Source organism: Parasteatoda tepidariorum, chromosome 5, assembly GCF_043381705.1.
Source record: "Parasteatoda tepidariorum isolate YZ-2023 chromosome 5, CAS_Ptep_4.0, whole genome shotgun sequence".
Lineage (NCBI taxonomy): Eukaryota > Metazoa > Arthropoda > Arachnida > Araneae > Theridiidae > Parasteatoda > Parasteatoda tepidariorum.
In genome coordinates this window covers 49,385,856-49,413,585 of record NC_092208.1, presented here as the reverse complement: position 1 = coordinate 49,413,585, position 27,730 = coordinate 49,385,856, and the positions used below count along the sequence as shown (strand labels likewise).

Below are 27,730 nucleotides of genomic sequence, written 5' to 3'. Positions count from 1 at the left end.
ATCGCTATTTTGTGACTTTACAAAGCTATAATATATATATGCGTTCAACCTATAATTACCGGACTTATTCTTCTAATAAATCTTTATTTTTTATCCCCTTCCTTCAAGATTTTTAATATTTGTTCTAAGCATATGACATTACGCTGGTTATGAACATTTTAGCTTAATAATATACCAGGGAACTGTAGTCTAAGCAAAAATAAAATCTAGAATAATACTGTGTTGTAATTTCAAAATAAACCATCTTTTACAATACTTCAATAGAAAAAGGGAATCCAGTTTTTAAACAAAAATAACATATCATTAATGAAGATTTTAACCCTTTGTAAAGAAATTTGCAGAGGTCATGATTTATGAATGCACACAAGAAACTCCTATTTCCACACGAGGATGTAATATACCCTTCTATTTCTCAATACAGAAAAATAATTGGCAATACCCATCTTTTTTTACCATAAATTACACCTAGGATAAGAATGATTATTTCTTCATTCACAGAGAATTGAAGAGGTTTCACATTAATTGAGCAGTAATATCAAAGGAAATAGCAGTTTAGATAATTTCCTCCAGACTTTTACTATTCATTGATATGTTGCCAATGGAAAAATGTTTGTTATAAACAAAAGGCAAATATGTTTATTTTTGGAGTGATTTTCCTGGAATTAAGAGAAAATTAAACAAAATTTTTGTCACTAAATTCAATAAGTGGTTCAGTTTAGGCATTCTAATAGGAATAAAATAACATTGCATCTTTAGAATTGCAAACGCTGCTTCCCGTATCAGCTGTTTTAATGGAAGGATTACAGAAATAGGAAATCGTGGTACTAAATAGTGTATTATAAATAAAATAAAATAGAATATTATAGAGATGAAAGCAGTTCAGCTAAAAAGAAATTTTTTGGAGGTAATTATTTTAGTTTCTAAGTAAGACATTTAATATGTATATGTTACTTACCCTCCTTCTAAAACCAGAACAACTTTTCCTTTTGCAAAATGCATTAGTTGTTGAGTCATGTAACCAAAACCTGAAAACAAAAGTTATTCAAAATAAATAATTTTTGTGACTGACATTTGTTTAGAAACTAAAACTTTATTTGAAATACAGTAACTGCATAAAGTACAGTAATTTCCGGTATATATGCCACGGTTTATATGAAGTAAGAAGTGCCAATTATCCATTGGTGAGACCTATCCAGTGATTTAATTGTTTTAGAGCTTCACGCAAGAATTCTGTGATCAACGTAGATTTAATCAAAAATAAATGTTTGCTTAAAAAATTTATAAAATAGCGAATCAATGTTATTTGTTCAAAAAATGGTATATAATTCTCATCTTTAACTATTATTTTTTCATTTAAATATTATTCCCATTCCAGTAAAACAAATTATTAATAACCGATGAACTGTACATCATCTTTGACTGTAATATAAATTCTAATGCATAACGTGAGAATAATTACTTGTATGTTTGAGAACTGGAGATTTGGAAAAAGTCTGTTAGAGTATATAACAATTACATGCAGTAAAAAAAAAAAATCATGCGACGAAGAAAAGACACAAAGCCTGAGTGAAAATTGAAACTCACACCTGTGAGAATAATTCTTGGGATTGGACTAAGCAAGTCGGTGTAGAAGAGAGAAAGGATGAGAAAAAAATTCTAGCTGTTTTTAATGAGGACATCAGTGTCACATTGGAAATCAAGTTTCACCATGTTTAATTTTCAACCCCTTCTGTTCAATTGCAGCCAATTAGCAGTTTTCGCTTTCTTTTGTGCGCTTAAAATGCCTTTTTTCCCTTTAATAGTGGCAAAAAATTATCGAGACTAAATCTAAATCTGGAAGTGCGGTGATGATGTAAAAAATATTAGAAACGTTTTTTACTGGTGCGGCATATAAGACAGTGCAGCCTTTCCACCAGAAATTACTAGTTGGTTTTTCCACCACACATTTCATTGTTAGAAACTTAACAAAAAATCTAAAAAAAACTCCACCCAAAGCTGCTTTTATAAAAACCATAGAAAGATATTAAAGATTAGTTCTGACTAACTGAGGCAAGTTCTGAAAAAAAAAGTGAACTGAGTTGCTTTTAAAACCAGAATTATCAAGCAGTAGAGGTACTTACAAGCAGGTGTAACTCTGTATCCTCCAAGAGGAGCTGGATGCCCACATGCAGCATCAAATCCTGAAGCTACTAAGATTACTTCAGGATCAAAGTCACGCACAATTGGTATTATAAGAGACCTAAAAGTGAGAATTATAATTTTTTTAAATTTATGACTAATACGAATATTTTGGATTTGAAGAATTCTAATTTTGTCTCAAAGAAATGTAATTCAACTTACCTGAAAGCAGCCATGTATTCAGCATCTCCTAGTGGCGGATTCAAACCATTGGACCAAGCGATGTTAATGTTGAAACCAATACCATCATCTGTACCTACCTAAATTGTCAAAAATATAAAATTATCCTCTTATGAGTGTTTAAATAGCAGGTATAAAAAGAAGTAGTTTGTCTAAAAGTTAAAATGAATGATTATAGTATCTGAAGGAAAGTATTGCGCAAGAAAGCATTCAAACATATTTTGTGAGAAGGTTTGTGGGGCTCAATGAAAAATTTGGTGAGAAATTTGCTCTTAATAGTAAGGAGGCAGTGGCATTAAAAACTTGCAGAAAAAATTGTGGAACTAGTTATTATTTGTGATTTAGTTAAAGTTTGCCAATTTTTTTTTGGGAAGCTGTTCCTGCATTTATCCAACTGAAAAATCCAGCATTTCAAGACAATATACTAATAGATTCTGCAGGTGGTGCTCAAAAAATATAACAAGGATATAAGTTTATATTTGACTCTTTAAATCAGTGATTCTCCTCTAAACAACAACTTTCTCCTTTGGAATTTCATTCAATTCAAGTCCCAACATTTGAGTTATATCTTAATTTATATAAAGATTTTCAAAATGTTGTTCAACTGATTATTGAGTGTATTTTCTCAAAATCATTATTTTACAACATGAAGACAAAAATATTTTTTTTATGGGGTAACATATTCCTTCATTTAAAATTCTTAGTTCGTTAGAGATATAACAAATGTAATTTTATTTTTTAATATAAATATTGAAGTAAAAGTTTCATGAAAATTTTTTTACAATAATTTCAGCACACACTATCCAACCGTATCCAATATTCAAGGCTCTATCTTTCTAGGGCTTTAAGAGAATTCGCATAATTTATACCCCAGTCTCTAAATGTGAACAGTAACTAAGCTTGTTCCTCTCTGTCCAAAGTTACAAACCACATCAATGAGAATACTTTCAGTTACAACTTAATGTGTACATTGCTATGTGTGAATGCTGGTTGCTATTCATCACCTACTTAACTGACTGTGCAAATTTTAATACATGTTTTAAAGTTTGTTGTTTAGTATCTATTTAAATATTAGTTTTTTTTTTAAGTTTGAGAGAACAAGTTCAGAAATAAAATCTTTTGTGAAAAATAAAAAAAAGCATATGAATGGCTAATAGATTATTAATGCAAAAAGTGACTAAATACAAAAATAGTGGGATCAAATTAGTCTTATTATAAGTCTTATTATTAATTATCTAAATTATTGAAGAAGAAAAAAGTTGAAAATATTTATTTTCAAACTGCTTAAAAACTTGCAAAGTTTTGAGATTAAAACCACATTTAAAAAGTTTTCATTAAAAATAAAATATATAAATAAAGTAAAATCATGATTTGATGCCTAGTCTTATTTCAAAGTAACATACAAGTTCTTAAATTAGTTAACTAACATAGAATGCATTTCAAGAGAAACTAATTAAAATTTAAATAAGTCATTATATATTAATAAGAATAACGATTGCATTATATAAACAAGCTGTAAAACGTTTTACTCAATTCTCTTTAGATTGTAAGAGATAATTCAACTAAAGCAATTTTGGTTAGGTTTATAATAGCACTTATTAGTTTCCTTACTAGAAACATTTTTTTCCATAAGTAAATAATAAATTTTAACATCTAATAATGCTTTCATTACACAAATAATAAAAAAAATTAAGTATTAAATTATAAATAAAATATTATTTAATTACTTCTTCTGTTGCTCCAGTGCCAGGGAAAAAGTTTCCATCATCATGACGGTGCAGTGAAATATATAATACATGTGGATCATCATAAAATATTTGTTGAAGTCCATTCCCATGGTGAACATCCTTCAATAAATAAACATCAAGTTACATTTTCGTGCACAGTTAGCTCACTAGCACAATCAAAAATAATAAGAAAACTTTGTACAGTGAAACCTCTCATGAGCGACCACTTTCCGTTCCACAGTAAAATGATCGTTGGTGGAGGTTGGTCATTCTTAGAGGTTACCTCTATTGACTTCAAAATTGTTATCGAAGGTACGTGATTTCTTGCAAACAATTTCAATTTTAGTTAGTGTAATTTTCTTGGGGCGGAAATGCCACTTCTGTTGGCGTCATGAAAAGACGGAGCGATGAATAAAATTTAGCGTCTAATAAAAATGATCCCAACTGATATAATTATGTGTAAAAATAAATTTACCAATTTTAGCTATTTTAATTAATAAACAATTTTGTTTTTCGTTTAAGTGTGTATAAATTTTTAAATCAAAAAAATTAACGCTTAAAGTAAATTATTGATAGCATTGCCTTTAGTGCACTCTCACTGCGACATGAGTTGCATCGTCAAAAAGAGCTCTCTAATTAAGAACCTCACACAAATATTTTGAATACATTTTAATTTTAATCTACTTTATTTGTTTTGTTATGATTTTTGACGTGTTTCCTTATTTGACCTTTTCTGGCATTTGGAGCAGCTGTTTTCCCAGTCCCTAGGAGAGGTTTTAATGATCTCTCCTTAAGATTTTGTTTGACACAAAAACTATAAAGAAAATTCTGTGCATCTCAAAAGTGGTCATAAATAAATGTGGTCGCTACAGGTGGTCTTTCCTGGATGTTTCACTTTTCTTGTTAAAACAAGCACAACAAAGATGTTTTTCTAGAACATTAGTTTAACAAACAAATCTTACCCAATCTAGAATGAGTATCTTCTCAAGCTTCAGCTTTTCTCTTAGCTGTTTTGCTGCAATTGCTACAGAATTAAAGAAGCAGAAACCCCTGTAATATTAAAAAATGTTGGAGTAAAAATTTAATCTTAGTTTATAGAGAAAATTCATTCTGCTTTAATAATATAGAAATATAATAAAATTTTTTGAAGGGAAAGCAATGTAAATGAAAATGTTTTAATTACTATTATTTCTTTCTTTTTTAAAAATAAAAATTTGAGAGATTTTTGTAACTAATGCTATAGCTATGTGAAAGAAAATATTAAAACAATTTCCACAAATATATCCTAGACAGTTTTGAATATATTTAAATTCAGTAAAACTTTGAAAATAGATTGATAAACTAATTAAAATATTGTAATAAATTTTTGAACTTTTTTTGAGGGCATTAATCATTTTTGCTGAATTTTAAAATTATTTTTGTAGTTATGTACTGGAGAAAAAAAGTGCTAGAAACGAAACATGATGAAGATAAACTGTCAAAACTATTAACAAAGTAAAGTATTCTATGATTAATATAAGCTATTTTTAAAAAGTCCATCAGTATCTAGATAACAATCACTATATTAGTTGAAGTCATAATTTTGTATGAAATGGCCTTTTTTTACTTCCTAGAAGGTTTGAGAAACATTTCTGTAAATTCTTTTTATGAAATAATCCCACTGTTTTTCTTATCTTGAATAGAAGGCTCCATGTGAAAATGAGAATTGCTCTTTGACCATAATCCCCCTAATTATTTTATTCCCACTTAAATTCAAATTATATTCCCCTTATAATTTCCTTCCCTTTATTTTAATAGCATTTTTTTTTTAAGTTAGAAGCACACCTTTTATTTCATGCATAGCTAAACTTATTTTTTTCTGATCACTCTGATACTTTTCTCTCTCTGGTACTCTTTCTGATACTTTAATGAATTTAAGAAGGTAATTTTAAATCAATTATAAATATTAAAGGTTATTTTATTGTATGGAAAAAATGTAACATGATAAATTATCTTTGTTAGTGTGATGACTGTAACATTGCTACAGGTTAATTAGAAATCTCAGAATAAATGCAATTCATATCGGTTAAAATATATCTTTATTGTAATTTATATATGGTTATATGATATATTTACACGTTATTATTATACGATATACGTACATATATATTTCAATAAAAAGCATTCAAGAAAAACTTACATTGCTTGTTGATGCTCCGCATGATGTCCAGGAGGACGGACAATAGCAAAACCATTCTACAAATAAATAAAATATTTTATTGAAAGTAAACTATTTCTAGATTTATGTATAAATCTTGAAAAAAAGGCTAAACAAAAAATGTATTTGGAAAAAAGATCAATTGATCTTCGAAGTTTCTTACATAAATTATTTTAAAATATCAAAATAAGTATTTCATTTAAAAAGTGCTGTTACTATTAAATCTGTTACTCTTTTTCCTGAAATTGTTTTAACAAATGTTTTGGTGCTTTTTTCCCCTTTAGTTAAAATATGTAATGATGAAATTATTTCTGTTACTGCATTTTATTGCTTCAACTCCTCGGTAAGTTTTGTCCTTTAGTGACTTAAAGTATCTAACTCCCTAAAAACTTTTGTCTTAAAAAAAAGTTATGTTTGAAGGAAAACAAAATTAAATATACAAAGAAACAATGTAAGAAAAACAAAATTATTCATATAGAAGTAATGAACAAACTAACTAGTTGATTTAAAAGATGTAGTAAAGCAAAAACTAAATTTTACATCAAATTATAGTGGGAAAGTCCTTTCATTTCTAAATTTTTTAATAATATACAAAATTTTCTCAAGGTTATTTATGTAGTAATGTTTTTCTGTATGATGATTGATAATAAGCTTATCATTGTATTGCATAACTATTAAGTATTAAAATGTAGATATTTATAATACCTTTATTTCATCTGTTGCTACTTTCATGGCCAATTCAACAACACATCCAGCAGCCATTCTTGCAGCACTTGCTGTGTGTAGATCATTCCAGGTTGTGTCAGAATCTACACCAATGCCACCACAAGGGAACATCACAAAATTCTTCATTGGAAGATCAGCTGCAATTGATTAAATATTAAACTTTTATTTTTAATTACTATTATCATTAAATTATAAACTTATAAAAGTCATTTGAAGTAAAAGAAAAGTTTCAAATTACATTAAAATTAGATTTTAAACATTTTTTTAAAATTTCCATTTTAAATTAAAAGGGTTACAAACAATAATTTCAATTAAATAAAATAATTATATTATTCAGTTTCTTAAATTAAAAATCTTTAATTTTATACCCATTTAAACTGAGAAATGTATTTCCATGCAGTTAGAGGTTAAGTAATTCTTTATTAAAAAAAGAAAAGATTTATAATTTCAAATCATATAGTTGACTGACACAGAATTTTATTAGTGAATTGAAACAGTGCTTAAATAATTAAGTTCCAACTTCATGATTATCTTTTATTCAATTTTTTATCTTGGTAAGTTAATTAAAATTAAATATGAACAAGAAATTGCTTGAAACAAACAAAAGAATTGGATGATTTGGTTCTTTTTATTTTAAAATTTAAGCTTAATGTATATCTCGGTGAAATTTAAAAACTTACAAAAAAAAGTATTTGCAACAATAAACTGTTTAGTTTCACCACATATTGTAATCTAATTTTAATATAATGTAAAAAAAAGTTTTCAACCTTTGTATGAATGAATAATCATAAAACTGTTATCAAAACAAAAACCATTTTAATACCTAATTTGCTGGCATCAAGTTTCGGTCGATTCAAAGGATTGGCCCCAAATAAGAGAGTATATGATTCACTAAACAAGCAAATAAAAAGAAAATGTAATATTTTAATAAACTGTAAATTTAGGATTTAATATAAGTTATAAAAATGCACATTAAAAGTTTTTTCAAAGCATACCTATGACAAGACTGAATTTCTTCTAGGGTTGCTTTCCTGGATCTGACTCTCTGGAAAGAATTAAAAAAAAGTTATCATTTAAAAGTTTTTAAACATTGAGAATGAATATGAATTTATTTTATAACATAAAATATTTCCAATTAGAATGTATGTCATTAAGTATTACAGAACTTTAATTACATGTAATTTCCTATATTTTGCCTATTTTCATATATTTACAATGGGATTGAATTCTCTTAATATAAGCTTGTTAAACTTATAACCTCTGTAGTTCTAATGATCTTTCATTCCAGTCTTCTTTAAATCATAATAACATCCTTTTTTGGAAAGATTAAAAATTTATACGATTACATACCTCAACAATTCTATTTCATTTAGGCGAAGGAAAATTTTATTTATAAATGACTGGCTATTGTAGTAATTTAATAATTAGCTTATCATTAAAAGAAATTAACATTACAGTTTATGTATAATATAGCCAGATATAAGATTTTAGAGGTATAAAAATAACATATTTTAAAATATAGCTATCAAATTTTGTTCAAGAATGCTTTAGTATATTTTTCATCGAAGTAGCTAAAAAAGCTAAAGCTCTTCAGCATCTTGCAAAAGTAAAACTGTTTTTGGAAGCATTTAAAAAAAATGAATAATTACATTTCCCCCTCCCAAAAATGGCATACATTTGTTAATATTTTTCTATTTAAGTTAATACTTTTCTATTTATTTCAAATTATAAAGGATACTTTTGAGGAATTTAAATAGGGTTAACTGTAGACAATTAGAATACAATACAAAATATCCAAATACAAAACTCTTCAATAAGGGCAATTTTCTAAATATGACCAGTATATTGTTCATACGAGTTTATTTTTTATGACACTCAGTCAATTTGAGTTCAAACACAGAACATTTTGTCTTCCTTAATATATTACCTCCCAATATTTGTTGGTTCTCTTTAGGTAAGACTTTTCTTATATTTTTATCTACACTAAAATTTTTTCTTGAGATAATTTGATAAATATCCAATGAGTTTACTTTCGCATTTTTGGCAATGATAAGATTTGTTTAGTATAGACAAAGGCTATTAAAAACACCAAATGAAAATAAATGCAAATATTGTGAACATGACAAAAAATAAATGCTAATTTGCTCTTTAATATTCGAAATTGCCTCTTACCTCGCATCTATTAAGAAGACTGGTTTCTTGTAACCTTGCCCATATACTTTGCAGGCGACCACCATGTTCAGGATGATGAGCATTATTACCACAAACACATTGATGTTTTAACATTAAACTGTCGTACACAACACCTGTTAAAAAGTTAAATTTGGTATTTTTAAAAAAAAAACAGAGCTCAAACTATTAAACAATAAGGGGTCACAAATAAATACTTAAGTGATTAAAAACAAATTTGTAATCAAATCATCTACAAAGTCAATCAGAGCGAAGGAGGGATTAAAATTATCAAAAGCCAGATTAAATAGAGTTACTGGAATGTACTTGCACTTCATTAATAACCAGCTTTCAGCTTCAGTCTTAACTAACCAGGATTTTTTAAAATTTTAATCCATCCTTGATTGATTTCATTAATAATTCATCTGATTTCAATAGCTTGTTTTTCTTTCTTTTAAGTATTGCTTTGCAATATCCAAAATGTTTTTAATATAATTTTTATGAAGTTATTCTTTGAAGAAAGAGGTTTGCACCTGTTGTAAATGTATGAGGAGAAGGAACTTGCGTTTCCTGAGGACTTCCAATTGGACTAAGAGCGACAAGAGGACTTGATAATGTTCGAGACAGAGGCCTTCCCAAATGATGCCTGATGTAGGTACCTATAAATGATTAACTAAAGTAAGCTTTTTTACACATATATGTTGAAGTATGTATTTCTTTAATTATAAAATTTTTTTATTTGTTTTCAATTCATAAAGTTAAATAATAGAAACATTGGAGTCATCTAGTTGTGAAGCCGGAAAAATTATGAATTAAACATATCGATTAGTTCAATAGGAATATGCTCTCATTTCTAAACTTTTTACAAAAATTTTTAATACAGCAGATATATTCTTTATGCCTTGTATTAAAAGCAGCAGGTTTCGCATCTAGAGTATTTATCAATAATTTATTGGGAAAGATTTCTGTATCGTGATCAAAGGAAGAAGAAAATTGCCAAGTCTTGACAATTTTCGAGTAGTGACCCACAAGAAACTAAAAAAAAAAAAAAAAAAAAAAAAAAAAAAAAAAAAAAAAAAAAACGCAGAAGGGGGGACTATCTCAAAGGGTATCACTTGTAACCAACCTCTACATGTTTTTCGAAAAAAAATTGCAAGTTCAAAATCATTTGGCCCCTTGGAAATTGTAATTGAGGTGACAGATTACATACAAAATATTCCCATTCTTTATATACCAATGTATGGAGAATAATTTTAAATCATTCTAACATTTTTACATAGACATATACTACATAAAGACAAGTGTTATCGACAATGTCAACTTTCATCCATGAAAAGGTTTCCCAACATAGAATTGAGTTAACATGTCTTATATTCTAGTGAACTGGAATTAAATTATTGTAGTGGTAGACACACTACATTACCCCTTCACCGGAATTTTATCTGTGATAGAATCGATGAATAATACCACTAGTTGATTCATTGCTGTTTTGTGTATAGACTGGAGAGCTGTATTAAGTTCACTGGATTTTGATCGCTGGTCATGAGAGTTACATTTAGATCATACATAGCTCCTGTGTTGTCATTAGCAGTTGAGTGTATACTGAGCGATATTGTGTAATTGAGACTAAATAGCAACAGCGTGATGAGGACAATGTCACAGTCACAATTAGCAAGTCAACCGTTCAATGCGGACTATCTATTGAAGTAGGCGTGTTCAAATCAAAGTGGGTGAAACTGTCAAGATAGGCGTGTTCAAATTATGTCCTGGTCACTATTTGTGGAAGATGGTTTGATGCTGTAAAGGTGATTTAAATGATGTGGAATAAAGATAGTCCAGTTTTTGTAACAATATTAATTAAAACAACAACAAAAATATATAAATGAAAGGACAGAGAGAATAGCATTCACTATCACTAAGTGTGAGAGCACATCTGATTTTTATACTCTATTGGCTGATTAAGCCATAGATGTTTTCTAATAGGAAATATTACAGAGTATATAATACCAACAAAACAATACTATGGTACATAGAATTTGTTTTTTTAAAAAATGGAACTGAGAAAGCAAATCACTTACCATCGCTAATTTGTAGAGTGTGCTTTGTCATGTAGTCACGATGTTGTTGCAAGAACATTTCTCTATCTCTTTGTTGTNAAAAAAACGGCTTTTTGTAGCGATTTAGAAAACCGAAAAAATCAGTTAGCCGGAATAGCGATGGTCCCTATCGTTCCGGATAATCGGTTCCCTACTGTACTACATAAAGACAAGTGCTATCGACAATGTCAATTTTCATCCATGAAAAGGTATCCCAACATTGAATTGAGTTAACATGTCTTATATACTAGTGAACTGGAATTAAATAATTGTAGTGGTAGACACACTACATTACCCCTTCACCAGAATTTTATCTGTGATAGAATACCACTAGTTGATTCATTGCTGTTTTGTGTATAGACTGGAGAGCCATATTAAGTTCACTGGATTTTGATCGCTGGTCATGAGAGTTACATTAAGATCATACATAGCTCCTGTGTTGTCATTAGCAGTTGAGTGTATACTGAGCAATATTGTGTAATTTAGACTGAATAGCAACAGCGTGATGAGGAGAATGTCACAGTCACAATTAGCAAGTCAACCGTTCAATGCGGACCATCTATTGAAGTAGGCGTGTTCAAATCAAAGTGGTCAACTGTCAAGATAGGCGTGTTCAAATTATGTCCTGGTCACCATTTGTGGAAGATGGTTTGATGTTGCAAAGGTGATTTAAATGATGTGGAATAAAGATAGTTCAGTTTTTGTAACAATATTAATTAAAACAACAACAAAAATATATAAATGAAAGGACAGAGAGAATAGCATTCACTATCACTAAGTGTGAGAGCACATCTGATATTTATACTCTATTGGCTGATTAAGTCGTAGATGTTTTCTAATAGGAAATATTACAGAGTATATAATACCAACAAAACAATACTATGGTACATAGAATTCGTTTTTTTAAAAAATGGAACTGAGAAAGCAAATCACTTACCATCGCTAATTTGTAGAGTGTGCTTTGTCATGTAGTCACGATGTTGTTGCAAGAACATTTCTCTATCTCTTTGTTGTTGTGAAGTTTCTGTCTCTTTCGTTCGACCATCTGTCAAGTCTATTACTTCAGGCTGCCCAGATTCCTTCATTTCTTGAGCAACTGCTGCTTCAGTTTCTTCTTCAACGTTTTCTACTTGGTTTTTACTGCTTGCTCTGGTCAATACAGTTTGTCGAATGTGCTGGAAAAGATATCAGTTATGAAATATAAACTGCTATAATAATGATTATAAATTTACAACATAGTATGTGCATTTATAATTACAAGAGAACAGATACATTAGTTGATTTAAGCAATTTCTGTCATGATGACTAATCTAAGTTTGCAACAGAAATAATTTAGAAATGATTTCTTTATTTAGAGAGGGATAACAGCATAAAAGCTACACACTTTAAAATTTAACTATTAAAAAAAAGGATCAAAAGCATTTTTCTTTCTTTCTTGATATTCCATAACCTGTTAGTAATAGTATATATTTTATAAACTCAATTTAGATCTTACTTAGAAAAAATAAGAACAATTTAAAAAAGTTCTAAAAGTATTTATTTTAGAACTAAAAATAAAAAAAACTGATAAAGAATGTACAAAAGATTTAGACAAAAAATATTTTAATTCTTGAAGTTGCAAATTAAATCAATCAGAAGACCTCTTACTTGTTTGAGTAGATTATGTTGCTGCTGCTCACAGAGTCTCTTTTCGCGAGCATATTGTTCATTTTGTTGAGGTGATAAAAGTATGGCTTGTGGTTGTAGCATTGGATGACCAAGAGGTAGTGGAGCTGACTGGGTTCTCCCAAGAGGTCTTTGAATGGTTCTAGAATTGAAATTGAGGTAGATTATTTAATAAACTTATGAAACTAACAGATTGGAATACATTCCAGTTCATTAAAAAAAAAAGAAAACTTGCTAGACTATAGACTACATTCAAGCATAATTAACAACTTTAATGTGAACATATTTATCAACTAACTTTGAAGGAAATCAGAAGTAATTGATGACAGTGATGGCAAAGGGTATTCAAAGTGAAAAAATCTTAGCTAAACTAACATTTTATTTTAAATTTCATCCTAAATTAACATAAAGGGTGCATAATCAAATATCTCAACAAAAAATAAACACCTTTAAAGTACTTTTTAAGCACTCAAAAAATATTTTTAAGTACTATTACATTAACAAAATGCAAAATAAATTTCAAAGACTTTACATCATCATGATAAAATAACTAGTTACTGACAAAGAACTTTTTTCTTGATTATATTAGCCACCATGAAAAGATACAGAGATTTTTTGGCTCGATTTCAGAGGGTGTAAAATGAAGCCTGAAATTGAGAATATCTTGCAAAATGCAGCAGAGTTGCATTTGAGAGTGCAAGAATCTCACCGAACCCAACTCAGTAGTCAGTCCCAAGTATTTCATCAAACATGTAACATGATTGGCGCTATCACGCGTTACGGGCCAACGGGTTGACGAAATGGATTGTAGTTGAATGAATTGTGAAAACGTTGTATAGAACAACGTGAAAACAACACTTTTGCATAATACACAGCGAAAATCGACAGGGTAAAAAAAATCTCATTTCCGAAAAAGGAAAATTAAGCAAGGGCTTTTAAAAAACGAAAATCGAAGATAAGCACTTTTAAGCTCTTTTTAAAAAAGCTATGAACCATGAACATATAGACTCTAATTTATATTAAATTACGTGATTAAACAAACGTACCTATGTAATCTGGCTTGAGCAACTTGTGCATCAGTGATTGTGGTAGGATATACTCTAAGCATACTTGTGATGCCAGTAGAGCCGTCCAGAATTTTAGTAGGTTGGATATAACCTGGACTTGTTGGAGGTGTGAAGTCTCCATCAATCACTGTAAAAAACAATCAAAATAAAAAAAATTTTAAATTAGAAAATATATAAATTTTTCATACAAATTCATTAATTTATATGCTTGAATATATTAATAGATCAATTTTTATTTCTATAAACAAAAATTTTAGAAGAATATATATTATAAAACTTATACAGACTAACTAAAAATTCAACTAACCAATTCAGAGGGATAATAAAATACACTAATAGAATAAAAACTGATTGTAGAACATGGTGCAGCAAACAACATTCAGAGGGTTGGAATCGTGAATGGGGCAAGTGTGACCTGTTTCACAGTCCATGCAACTTTTTCCTATGAGGTCAAACTGAATCACTATTCCTATGGGGTCAAACTGAATCACAAGACTTGTAGACACATTTGAGAATAGCACGGTTTGTCATTGATTTGGCAGACTTTAAAAGAATAGGTGTCACCTCCATGTGCATTCGAGAATCGTTTTTATGTCATTGTAGACTGGAAAATCCCTTTTTTCTCTTAACGTAGTTGGTTACCCCTTGTTCTATGTCAAGTTTTTATCCTTTTCGTATCTATTATCACCCCTCTGAATTTGTGAGTCAAATTTTGAAACATGCTGTATATTAAAGCATTTATAAATAATAATTTAAATTTATTAATGTATTTTTATTTATGCATGAATTATAAACAGATTAAATTTGACAAAAAATAAAAAAATTATAAGAAATATAGAAATTTTCATGCACATTAATATATTTATTATGATTTAAATATATAATATATATTGATTTCAATGAAGTATTCCTGCATTTAAGTTAACAGAGAATCAAAGTTATTGTAAAACAAAACAATAGTTTGAAGCTGATATCTTTTCAATTTTACTTAAAATTAAAAACTTATTATGTTTAAAAAAAATTTCAATTTTATTTAAAATTAAAAATTTATTGTGTTTAAAAAAATTGTTGCATGATTAATGGCTACTTGGACAACTAGATTTTTAAGAAATAGAGAGTATACCTGGTAATGCTGGGTAATATGTTAAAGAATGTAAGACATTTGATGTAAGAGGCATTCCTAGTCTTATGGTGGAAATATCTCTTCCCTGTACTTCAGAACCAGCTGGTACAGCACTTTTACCAATTTCCTGTAGAGTGCGTAAAAAATGTTCAAGATTCAGTATAGAATATGATAAAAATAGAAGTTGCTTTAAAATAAAATTGAAAGAAAGCTCATTATTTAAATAAACTTAAAATTTAATTCACCATTTTATCGCCCTTAGCAGAAGAGACATATGCCTAAAGTGAGAGTTTTACAGAAGTGAACAAGAACTGTGTACTGTTGACCTCTTTAACCCTATGCTTACGGCTGGTACAACATGTGGACCACATGCGATGGTACAATGTGGTTTACCGTAAGCAAAGGGTTAAGTAATAATGATGTTTACAACTTAGCGCCTAAAGAACTTGGGAGGGTATGTTATGAGTATTGGTGTATATTATTCTTCTGTTCAAATTGATGCATTAAAAATCACATTTATATATAAAAGTCAATCAAAGAAATTTAAGATATAGATAATTTCTTTTTAGGAGAAGTTGCTTCACTTGCTCGCAATTTTAAAGATTAAAAGAAGAAAAAGGATTGCAACATAATTTCTAATAGGAATCATTAATTATTTCATTTCATTTCTAAATACTTAAAAAATTACAAATAACAAGTTAAGATATCATTTTAATATAATAAATGTAACCTGTACTAGAATGCACATTACAGTTATTTAAAGGAAGCATTACATTGAAAATATGAGCCCCAATTTATTTAAAAGGCATAATTATTTATGCCTACAAATGCAAAGGATGTTTCAGTTGAAATCAATGAATCACTACTGAAGAAAGCAGGACGGAATTTCTTTTTCTTTTTTTTCTTTCAAATCCTTTGTTTCCTCCGGCAATCAAACAGGTTTCAATGCTCTCAATAGTGATTTGTTACATAGTGTTTTTATTTCTAGTTAATAATTAATTAGCATCTAGTAATGTATGCAATTTTTTGAACTTCATTTTTGGAAAGCAATTATAAAAATGCTTATTAAGAGGATCATGGAAAACTATATATATTGAGAATTTTGAAACATCAAAAGCTTGAAATTCTTTCACTTAAAAGTTGTGTATTCAAGCGTTCAAAAAGTAAAATTTGTGTCAAAGTGAAACTTGGTAATAAATAATAATTGAATGTTAAAAAATGTTTCCTAATTTAAATTATCGATTGTTTCTTCTAAAACACGAGAAATTTTAAAATTGTGACTTAAGCTGAATTTCATAAGATATTTATAAGAGCATTGAGATTAAAATTTTAAACAAAAAGGGGAGAATTTTTTTTTTACAGCATAATGAACATATGAGTAATAAATAATTCAAATGGAAGAGAAGGATAAAATTCTAAATAAATACATTTTTATAGAACATAATATGTTTTCTTATAACAATTTCAAAATAAACTTACAGCAGATGTAGGTACAGGAGGTCTCCCCAATGATATATTTGGCAAAGATGGTGATGAATACAATGTGAAATCACTGATACTACCTGGACTGTTGACTGAATTATATAAGGATGTAGGACTCTCCTAAAAAAAGTAATGATAATATAGTTAAAGAACGTTTCACAATTTCAAATGCTAATTTGGTATGCTAAACAGTTTTAAGTGTTAAATGAAATTTACATTCTGTTAAAATATGATATTTCGTTAGTTTTAAGTAATATGCAAGGTACTTACTGAAGCAAAAGTGGTGTCTATGTATTATAAAGTGACTATACATAACAAAGAGGTAATGTGAAAAGCGCTATATCTATATGCTGAAAAAACTTGGAGTTACCATTTCTATCTCAAAAACGATATGAGATATTGGAGATAAAATTGAATTAAAAAGTCTCAGATAGATTTGACACAAATAGATACCTTGTGGAATTTAATAAAGAACTGTTATTTAACAACGTGTTACTGCTATTTGTTTTTATTTAACAGATTTATTAACATTATAGTTATTTTCAAACAGAAAAATAAATGTGCCATTATTTTTAAAAGTGGAATAAGTCCATTTTTTCTCTCCATTTTTTAAGGGTTAGTCTTTGACAAAGATTAATCTATTTGGATGATGCTTTTAACACTATAATTTTATGAAACATCAAAATGCAGCAGTGCTTATTAAAATCGTAAAAGAATAAATAAATAACGGGTTTTTTAGCTTCAAATGGATCTACCACTTTCAAAAATAAACGCTCAATTTTGCGACAAACCTTTATTTTCAATGTCTAAACTTCTCTTAGCGTTGTTCATTAGAAATAAATGTGTCTTATGTTAGTTAACTAGACATTTTCACATAGATCGTTTCATTACGTCCCACTGTTTAAAGTCTGAAACATAAATATGCATTTCTTTTTTTTACACGATGTTTACAAAACGTACATTCTTTTAAAATCAATACACTTTATAGATTATTTTCTCCTTTATTGTAACGCTTTCATGATAGAAATGCTAACAATGCAATATTCCACCAGGTGGTGCTGTTGTAAGCAATCGCATCTTTTAGTGCACAGCCGCTTTATCATACATAGGCACCATTTGTATAACTAGCTGCAACCGTTCGGAAATTAAAAGTTTGGTCACAATGGATATGTGATACCAATATAAAATTCAATATCAAAAATACATATTTATCACATCCTTATATATAGTTATCAAGAAGTTTTTATTATAATAGCTATTCTAATTAACAGTTAAGAGTAATTCTATTCTGCTAACTTTTAAAATAACATATATTTGCATTTTAGGCAATAATTTCCTTTTGAAGATCTATGTGACAACATATTTAGAAGATCTATTTCAGTGATCTCTAAACAAAAGTCATGCATTTAGGATACAGCACGGAAAATAATAATTAAAATAGAGGGTGATGCTAGGATTTTTCTAATGGAAGGCAGAAAGTCTCCAACAAAGGGGCATCTTTAGAGTTCAATATAAATTTTTTAAAAATATTTGCGGCGACTCAACTAAATCGTAACCATGACAGTTATGATCAGTAATTTTAACTCTAACTTCTCATTCGTCAGAAGAATCTTAACTGTTGCATAACGTCCTCATTTATATTACTCTTCTTTATACTTAATATTTTAAATGCAAATAAATACTAAATTTATATAAACTTTATCAATTATTCTCATGACTCAGTGGCGGATCCAGCGGGGGGGGGGTCATAGGAATCATGACCCCTCCCCCAGAAATTTTTTTTTTTACAAATAGAATAAAATTATAAGTTTTTTAATAATTTACAAAAAAAAATTATTTAAGGAGGCATATACACATAGGAAGGTCGGAAAAATCGATTTTTTTTTTTCTCCATCTAATTATGTTCTTCACTGTTTCAAGAATCATAATCCAAAAGATTAAAACGAAATTCGTCATAGTTATGTATTGTTCATTATGAACAAAATAAATGAGAAGACTAGCTATAGAAACCCCAGTTTTTTTTTCCAAAAAAATATTTAAAAAAAATTAATTGTGGAGGGGGGGGGAATATGACTCTATGACCCCCCCCCGGAAAAATTTCTAGATCAACCCCTATCCTGAACACAACCACCACATATTTAAATGAATTTGTTTGTTCTTTTCGATTAAAAAATTTAATAAATGTCCTCAATAGAAGAGGATATCTGATGCTTACTGAGGGGGTTATTAGCGTAAAAAAATAACGATTTTCTCCTGTCTTGAAATTGTAATTCTATCAATCGTTTACCCACTTCTTTTCTTCTTTATTTTCTAACCAATAGAAATTATTGGAAACGTGTTTGAAATAAGCCGGATTTAAATTTTTTTTTTTTGCCAATGACACGTTATAGACTCAACATGCGTAAATTACATCATTTTTGGCAAGGTTTCAAAATTTTTAAGTTAAGTTAGCTAAGTTAAGCTGCGGTTTTACTAGTTCGGATTACTGCTAAATTTACACCCATTACGCATATTCATTCTTTATTACTTGATAATAAATAAAACATTAAATTATAAAGATTTGAAAATTATTAAGATTTAGAAATCGTTTTAAAGATTTTACGGAAACTATGGCATATTCAAAACATTCACATAACGGTTGTCAGGGTTTTAAATGATCAAAATAGTGTGATATTGACACAATAAAAATGCTGAGTATGCAATTGAAGTTAATTAAACTGGTAGTGATCCTCACAGATTATACGGGGTGTTCCGTAATGACTGCCCTTAATTTATACTTTTGAACTCCTTGTTAAAAACGAGGGCAATAGACATACACATTAGCAGCCGCAAATTAGTATTTATGCAAGTAAAAAACAAAAACGTCATCAAAATCTGAAAAATACTCTCAAATCTGACAAATCTAATATCGAGGAACGGGAAATTCAAAACAACAAAATCTGTTTGAAAAACAGATTAAATTTTATGGTGTTTCTATGAATAGCTGCCTTTCAATTTTTTCAGCAATCAAACAAGTTTTGATGTCAGTAGTCTCTATTTCTTAGTTAATGATTTTCCATGTTTCGATACCATTTCTATTTTTTTCTCACTTTATTAATTGACGTCCCCAAATTTGTACGTTTTTTCTAACTTCATTTTTGACAAGACGTCAAAAATGTATACACCCTTTATTATTACACGAAAGTTCAATAATTTGTTAAAGATTAAAAAATAATATACGCATTAGAAATAATTTTTACCTTAACAGTAACTTCACAATAAAAATAATATTTTAACTCTAAAGCAATTACTGTCTAAGATTTATTGAGAAAACAAATTTTTCTTAGTCATTTCCATCGAGTTCTAAAACCTACTAATGTGTTATGTTAACCTCACTAAAATGGGTGGAGTTGATATGCAATTACGATATAGTAAAACGTCGAGCAAAATTTACGAGTATTTATTTCAGAAAAACACTTTTGGTAGAACGAATCATAATTGTACAATTTGGATAAAAATAACATTTTAATAAGAGGGCGTATTTTTTATGTATTATTTTTTGCGAATTTGTCATGATATTAACCCTGAATATCGTAATTGATATGATATTAGTTACACATTGTTCATAAAAGAAAAGTGAGTAACTAATTGCCAAACGTTGACTCATACGTGTTATAGAAAGCTTAAAGGTCGTTTTATTGAACCCTGATTTATCGATAAGTAATTTTTATTACTTTAACCCTAACAGTAACCACCAAATGTTGTTGACTTATACGTGATCTTGAAAATTAAAAGTTCGTTTCATTAGCCCTTGATTTACTGATTCATCTTATTACTTTTTCAAAGCAAAAACATATTAGCGTGAAATTAAGCAGTTTTATTATTTCTTTAAATTACCCTAGAATATATAGGGTGTTTGGTAACGACCGATCTTAATACAAATGTTTAAAATGATTGTAAACAAGTATACACATTAGAGGTCGTGAATTAATAATTAATCAGGGGAAAAACAAAAACGCTATCGATATTCGACGAATCCCAACTGAAGAGAGTGGGAATGAGAACATCAAAACCTGTTTCATTGCCGAAGGAACCTAAAAAGGCTTAAAGAGCGATAACTAGAAACACGAGTTTCATTAGGCAAGGAAACTGCTTTTAATCTTCTTCATCTCACCTTCCTCCCTAGTGATTCGTCTTTGATAAGTATTTTATTAATATGTATTTCAGGCGGTAATTATTGAACACCAAAAAGTTATAAGCAGATAAAGAACGAAAATGTGCGGCCAATTTTATGTATCGCTGCAGATTACTTAACGAGAAGAACAGTTATTCAAACGCTGTGGGATATATTTTTGAAGATAAACATAAAACAAATTTATCAGAAATGGATTAAATTAAGAAACACTCTCTTTTCGAGATTGTCTAAATTATAGATTTATTATATGGGCTATCATAGGACCAATATTTGAAAATCACGGCCAAATAAAGCCTAATGACGCCTCTACTATTTTGCTCAGATAGGGCCTATATGTAATTGTGAGAATCATTCGATATTTAATAACAATTATTCAGCAAAATTTTTCAAATTCAACCTAAATAGGACCTATATTTATTGCTCGAGGTTATCTAGATCCATTAGGATAAACTCTAGATTAGTATGAATTTTGTAGAAGCAATTTTGAATTTTACTGGGACCAAAATAAAACTGGAGTATATAATAAAATTGTATAACTTCATAAGTATTAAAGAATGATATTATAATTAATCGCTGCGCATTATACAGAACATTTCAGAATAAAAAGAACATAACAAGTTTTAGTTAGGTTTGAATTAGGCTTCGATGCTAAATTTTTTCTCTCATTAGATTATAGTATTATGTACAACACTAACGAACTAGACTTTAAGCAATTACTAATCCATTATATTTTTAAATAGAAACCTATTAAGCATAAAAAGTTATTTCGATACTTTTAAAGGTTAAAATTATTTTTCACTTCAGCAGGTATTTTTGGTTCTATCTAATATTAAATTCAGTACAACAAGAATAGAATATCACAAATCATTTGTCTAGAATATAAACCTTTAACGCCATAGTAGAAATTTTTCGTGGGTGTAGATTATAAATATAATCTCATAACAAGAGTTTAAATTTAGAAAAAGGAATGTATGGGCTATTTATAAACGAAGTAGCGAAATTTATGTCAACCATTTTCCTCTACCATTTAAAAAGAGACTAAAATCAATATGTTATTTTTACCCTAGGTGGGTATATTCGTAGAGAAGCCCGTAAACATGTTGTTCACTTCAATTTGTAAGTGAAATTCTTTGTTTATAATTTTTTACAATCAAAGTTAGTGGTCGACTGGAGCTAAAAATAGCTGGACAGGAAGCGGTAATTTTCTTACTTTATTTCGTGTTCCTTTCGTCTCCTACTCGTTAGACGAATTTTTTTTTATAGAAATTGTTCTATTTCGGGCTGTTTGAAGGCGGTAAGCGAAAATAAATTTTATGTGAGACCGCCTACCACACATGACGTCAGATAGACGTATTTGTCATACCACCCCTATCTTTCCAGTAATTGATTTTTTTGAGAATTCGTTTAATTTTTTTTTCTTTTAAGATAGTCGAAATAAAATTACATAAAGTTTCTCCTTAAAGTTAAGGAAAATAAAGTATACCTTTATAAAAATAGAATCATAATAGCAATAAAATACTTTTGTCAAAAAGAAGAAAAAAATCATTTTTAACTCCTTATAAATGGAAAAAACAAAATCTGAATCGTTTATTTTTAAACAAATTCGTTACTACAATAATTTTTAACTAATATAATATAGATAAAAAAAAGTAAGATTAAGAAATATTGTAAGATATTGAAAGAAATATTGATATTGAGAAAAAAAAATATTATGACAATGAAAGAAATGTTAAAAAAATAAAGAAATATTTGAGAAAATTGAAAGATAAAGAATAAAATGTTATAAAATAATGAACTATGAAGAAAAATTGCATGGTGGTGCAAGAAATATTGCGAAAAATTCTAAGACAATTAATGGAATATAGAGAAAAAAAAGAATTGCAATATTAAGAAAAATTCTTATTTTACCTCTTGTATAGTAGACCTTCCATTAATGCCCGGTAATGATTGCAATATTGCACCATTAGGAGGAGAAGATCCTGATGTATTATCGCATTTACTGGTTTCAACTATGGAAAAAAATAACACAACATTTCTTACAATCAAACAATACCACTGCAATATTTAAAAATACGGGAAAATAAAAGCAGTTTGTCCCGTCTTTGACGCTTCGTCACGAATTAATAAATGACTAACAGCAACAAAAACTGGAGATACATAACTTTAGAGCAGGATTTCCCCGAAGAGAACGCTGCAACTACCGACTAAGGCAGTGTTTCCCAAACTTATGAGTTTTGTGTACCCTTTCTAAATTTTTCGTTAAGCTGTGCACCTCTGATGAAAAAATGAATGTATTTTTTTCTACAAAAAAATTGCACGAAAGTTACAAATCACAACTGGCTGTTGACACCACTAATTATTAACTGCTAACTCTGCAAAAAAATAAATAGCCAATAGAAAAATACGTAATCGTAAATTTTCATGGCTAGCTTTGTTTTTAAATAAAAATTTTTGAAATTTTCGTTTGTTGCAAGATATTTCGCATAAGAACGCGTACCTCCGCTAAAATGTTCCCGTACCCCTGGGGATACGTGTACCACAGTTTGGGAAACACTGGACTAAGGGGATTATTTGAACTTATACAATTTATTAGTTATTTATTTAATTTATTTTGAATCAATATCGTGCTTTTGTTCAGTTTTTATGGTAGATTTTAATTATCCCAAAAGAAAACTAACAGCAGTGTATATGTCCCCGCATTAAGATACATAAGATAACAGTCACCATATAAAGATTTCATAAGTTATTACAGGGTATATATCTGTAAATAAGTCTGCTCATAATTTTGAGAATTTCTGAAATTGAGATCTTGATTTTGTAAAAAAAATGACAAAAACTAGTGATCTATCTGTTCAGGATTTTTGTGAATTAATGGAAAATCTATTCATTTTCTGAATCTAAAATTACTGTACAAACGGGTTCGTCATGCCAAGTTGTTTCTGTTAATATATGAAAATAAGATACTGTTTTTATGAGAGAAAAAAAAATAACATAAAAATCATGTCTTTCAAAGAGTTGTAGTTTCAAAAATATGAGCTAAAACGGCACAAACTCAGTTTTTTAAAACAAGAATTTCGCAAAGGGTCCGTTTTTACGATAAAATAAATTGAAGGGCCTGTTTCCGTGGTAAAATAACTTTGTAGAGGGTCCGTTTTAAAGATACACTGTTAGGAGAAGAGTCCGTTAACAGGCAAGAATTTCTCCCAAAATGACCCCAGTACTAAATATGCATCAGTTGTAAAGCTCTCTGAACACATAAAAAAATTTTAATCAAAATGAAACGACAACAAAATGTGATGCAAATTTTGTTTTACTCTCTACAATGGAAAAGAAAACATTAAAATGAAATAGAAAATTAATGAAAACCGGTAACATTGATAATTCATACTGAAACGTCTAACGAATATAGTAAACTTTAATGTGTGAAAATATTTCATAAATTATCATTTATATACATCACGCTTATACGCTTTAAATACATCAAACATAAATTATCATTTATGTTTGATGTATTTAAAGCGATAGTTTCATAAAAATGTAATGAGGGATTTGCATGGTTTTTAATGTGACATGTGACTTGTCTTTAGGTAAAACTATTTAAAAAAAAAACTCTTTGACCAAACTTTAATTAAAATAGCGCACGTACTTTTGATGTGCGTACTTAAAAGCAGGAAAAAATTGTTGCAGAAACCTTTTTTGCTAGCATCATTTTTTTTGGACCATCACTTGATAAAAATTATATTATAGGACTAAATAACATTTAATGTAACATCATAGCATTTAATTTTGCACTTATTAAAGAACAACGATGATTTGTCCAACTTGAACCCCTGTAAATAAAGTTACTCTTTGCATACAGTATAACTGCAATGAAGCTAAAAAAAAAAAGAAAGAAAGAAAGAAAAAAAAAAGCCAGTTACACGCAATAAGCGTGTGAACTTGAACGAAGTCTTATAAAATATCCCTTTTTCTTCTTCTTTTTTTTCTCCGTAAATGTGGTTTGTTCTAAAGGGCAGTGTAATTACAGTAAAGCGAACAAATTCAGTTACATATGCATCAGAATGGGTTCTCTTTTAAAATATTTTTACTTTTTGTAAAAATCCGTCATTTTTTTAATTGAAGCCATTTTACCCCTGTAAATGTAGTTGCTCCTTCTGTTTAGAGTAAATACAGTGAAGCCAGGAAAGGGAATTATGTTTTCTAAGCAGATACCGTTGACGCGTTCTTCTAAAATATGGCATTATCTTCTTTTTTTATTGTTGCAATATATTAATTAAAAAATGTTTTTAGAGATAGAAAAAAATACATTAAAAGAAAAGAGCGATATTAATTATTATTCTTTAAAAAATTAAATCAGAGATTATATAAACAGCATGGCCACGTCGATTGTCAATACTATTTCATTGACTGAAGGCAAGCTTATTTCAATCTACTTATACGATACAACACACGTTAATGTGGAATTAAAATAGTAGTTAAGTTCGAGTTTATATAAATTTCATGAAAAAAAATTGGAACTTTTTATATATTCCAATAAATATAGGCCGTATCAAAAGTGTGTAAGTGCAACAATAGAAAATAAATTATAAGATAATGTTGTGAAACAATAAACGAAAACAACGTTACTGCTTTTTTTTAATGCTTATTTGGAAAATTAAAAAAAATTGTAATGAAGTACTCCATCCCGTTTTCAATCAATTGTGAAGACACAACACATGACGATAGTGATTGCTGCGAAATATTGCCACCCAGTTGTTCTGAATAGTATTTTCGCTTTCAGCATAGTTATGGTCTTGAATTCAATTTCTTGTATTGGGTCTCCTGACGGATTGTCCTTTCTCTGATCACGAGTCAAATTGGTTCCGAATTTACTCTAATATAGCGTTCTCGGTGGTTTAAGATCAGAGAAGATTCACAAACGGTTGAAGAGCGTGATGCGGTGACCGGATAATTAATACAACTATTTAGACCTTGATTCAACTTGCGGTAGTGTAGTGTGTAAATGCGCCATTATTGTCTTTAAACTGTCGGAAACTAACGCGGAATAGAGTCCATGGGAAAACAGTGTTGCTTCACAGTGACGTTAAGCCGAATTAGTAAAATAATTCAAATCAATGGCGAAAGGCGGTGAATTAGATACCCGGGGCAAACTCGTTGATTAGATGCTCCTGAAAAGAAAAGTGTAACCTCTGGGGCAGAAAATAGACCCAATTTATTAAAAAATAAATAAATTATTAGAGATTTATATAATTGAACAAGTCTAAGACGATGTTTGAAACTTAGTTTTATGGGTATGTAAGCAGTAATAATTTTATAGAAAGAAACTTATTATTTTTCATAGAACATTAACACTAAAAAATATTTAAATTTTAATGACCTAAAATTTTATTATTAAATTTGTTGACGAAACATGTCTCTATCTTCTTCTAATATTCTGATTCGAACAAATATTTATTTACAAAAAGCTTTTTAGTTTCATAATAAAACAATAGCAAATGGTACAACGTTTCTGCGTCCTTAGTTATCAGAATGGACACTCTCTTGAAATTGGAAGCTTGTGGAAGTTGCCCACTTTGTCCTCTCTTTACTCTCTACTGATTCAAATAGAAAAGTCTTCTGAAGTTACAGCTAGGATGCGACACTATATAACACATTTTATCAGAGCCGTAGCGGCTCAGGGGATTAAGCGTTCGCCTCCCAATTAGGTGACCCAGGTTCGAATCCCAACGGTTGCTGGTTGATATGAATTCTGCCCCCTGGTTTACACCGATCACAGTGCTGACATAAAATATCCTCAGTAGATCATGGGTTAGAATCCTCCTGCCTTCGGGTTAACCATGGGAGGTTTCGTTTGCCCCCTCAATATAACGTAAATGCGAGACAGTTCCATCAAAAAAGTTTATTGCGAAGGCTACTTTGTCCCGATGCTTGATCCAAGAGTACCTTTGTCTTCTGAGTTGAGTTTAAAATTACAAGGCTACGGACTCGAACATTGGTAGTCGTAAACTCATAATTGAGTCAGCTGCTTAACGCCGGGTATAAAATAAAATAAAATACATTTAATCATAAATTTGCCTTTACGGTGTGGCTTATCATTGTTTCACAATAAGAACATGAATTAATCGAGATATCGAAGTATTATTATCAAGTTTGTCAGCGAATATTGATCGTTATATCAGCGAACCTTTAAAAATAACAAAAAAAAAATACACTAAAAATTTTACCCTTTAGTTTTAAAGAACAGCAAGAAAACTGTGAATGATAAATTTGCGATAAATTTTGAGCTAGACTTTTAATAGAAGTCATTTGTTATCTTTTACAGCATAGACATGGAGCTTAAGCTCTTAAAATGATGAGCTTTCAAGTTAAGTGAACAAAGAGGGAGGTTATTAAATAATAATGATAAAAAAAATTAAAAAAAACGTTCTTAGTCAAAAATTCCCTCTTCTTCTGGGACTCCGCCCTTTTTTGTGAAAATTGGAAAGGTGGTATGGGGGGTGGTAGGAAAGTCGGTCAAGGTCTCGCCCCGTCTAATTTATCCGGTCAATCTTTCTTTTTCCACCGGTAGAAAAAGCGCATGCCTAAGTCTTCCGGGAAATCCAACGATCAATTGCACTAGTGCAGGAGAAACTTTCGTTAATAATCAAAAGGGGTGACTCTCATAGTTCAGATAAACGGAATATGACCGCGATGAAGCGAAATCTGAAAAGTACTAGTAACTTAAAAATCGATTGCTTACATAAAGTGTAAAAACCAATTGAAAGCTTCATTCATTCCAAAAAAGAAAAATAAATAAATTTAATAAAACAAAATAAAAAGTGGCGGCAAATTTTTTGAACGATATGTGCAGAGGCGTTGTGAGAAAATTTTCATAGGGAATGGGGGTCAGCTCGATTTATTTAATGCATATACAGGGTTCTGTTTAGAAGAAATTTAGGTCCGTTAA

The 27,730-nt window shown here is 29.2% G+C and overlaps 1 protein-coding gene across 2 annotated transcripts in view; it reads right to left on the bottom strand.

The window, feature by feature from the left end:
- LOC107450166 (histone deacetylase 4) overlaps positions 1-27,730 on the bottom strand; it is a 50,378-nt gene that overhangs the window by 5,773 nt on the left and 16,875 nt on the right. For both annotated transcript variants that reach the window (XM_043048698.2, XM_043048700.2), the window contains 17 exons: positions 22,693-22,793; positions 16,608-16,730; positions 15,129-15,255; positions 13,985-14,132; positions 12,921-13,080; positions 12,211-12,448; positions 9,711-9,836; positions 9,181-9,314; positions 8,004-8,053; positions 7,832-7,899; positions 6,988-7,145; positions 6,265-6,320; positions 5,048-5,135; positions 4,086-4,205; positions 2,341-2,438; positions 2,121-2,239; positions 956-1,025 (listed from right to left, as the gene is read on the bottom strand). In XM_043048698.2, coding sequence (XP_042904632.1) covers positions 956-1,025; positions 2,121-2,239; positions 2,341-2,438; positions 4,086-4,205; positions 5,048-5,135; positions 6,265-6,320; positions 6,988-7,145; positions 7,832-7,899; positions 8,004-8,053; positions 9,181-9,314; positions 9,711-9,836; positions 12,211-12,448; positions 12,921-13,080; positions 13,985-14,132; positions 15,129-15,255; positions 16,608-16,730; positions 22,693-22,793 — 1,984 coding nt within the window. The remainder of the gene's footprint in view (positions 1-955; positions 1,026-2,120; positions 2,240-2,340; positions 2,439-4,085; positions 4,206-5,047; positions 5,136-6,264; positions 6,321-6,987; positions 7,146-7,831; positions 7,900-8,003; positions 8,054-9,180; positions 9,315-9,710; positions 9,837-12,210; positions 12,449-12,920; positions 13,081-13,984; positions 14,133-15,128; positions 15,256-16,607; positions 16,731-22,692; positions 22,794-27,730) is intronic.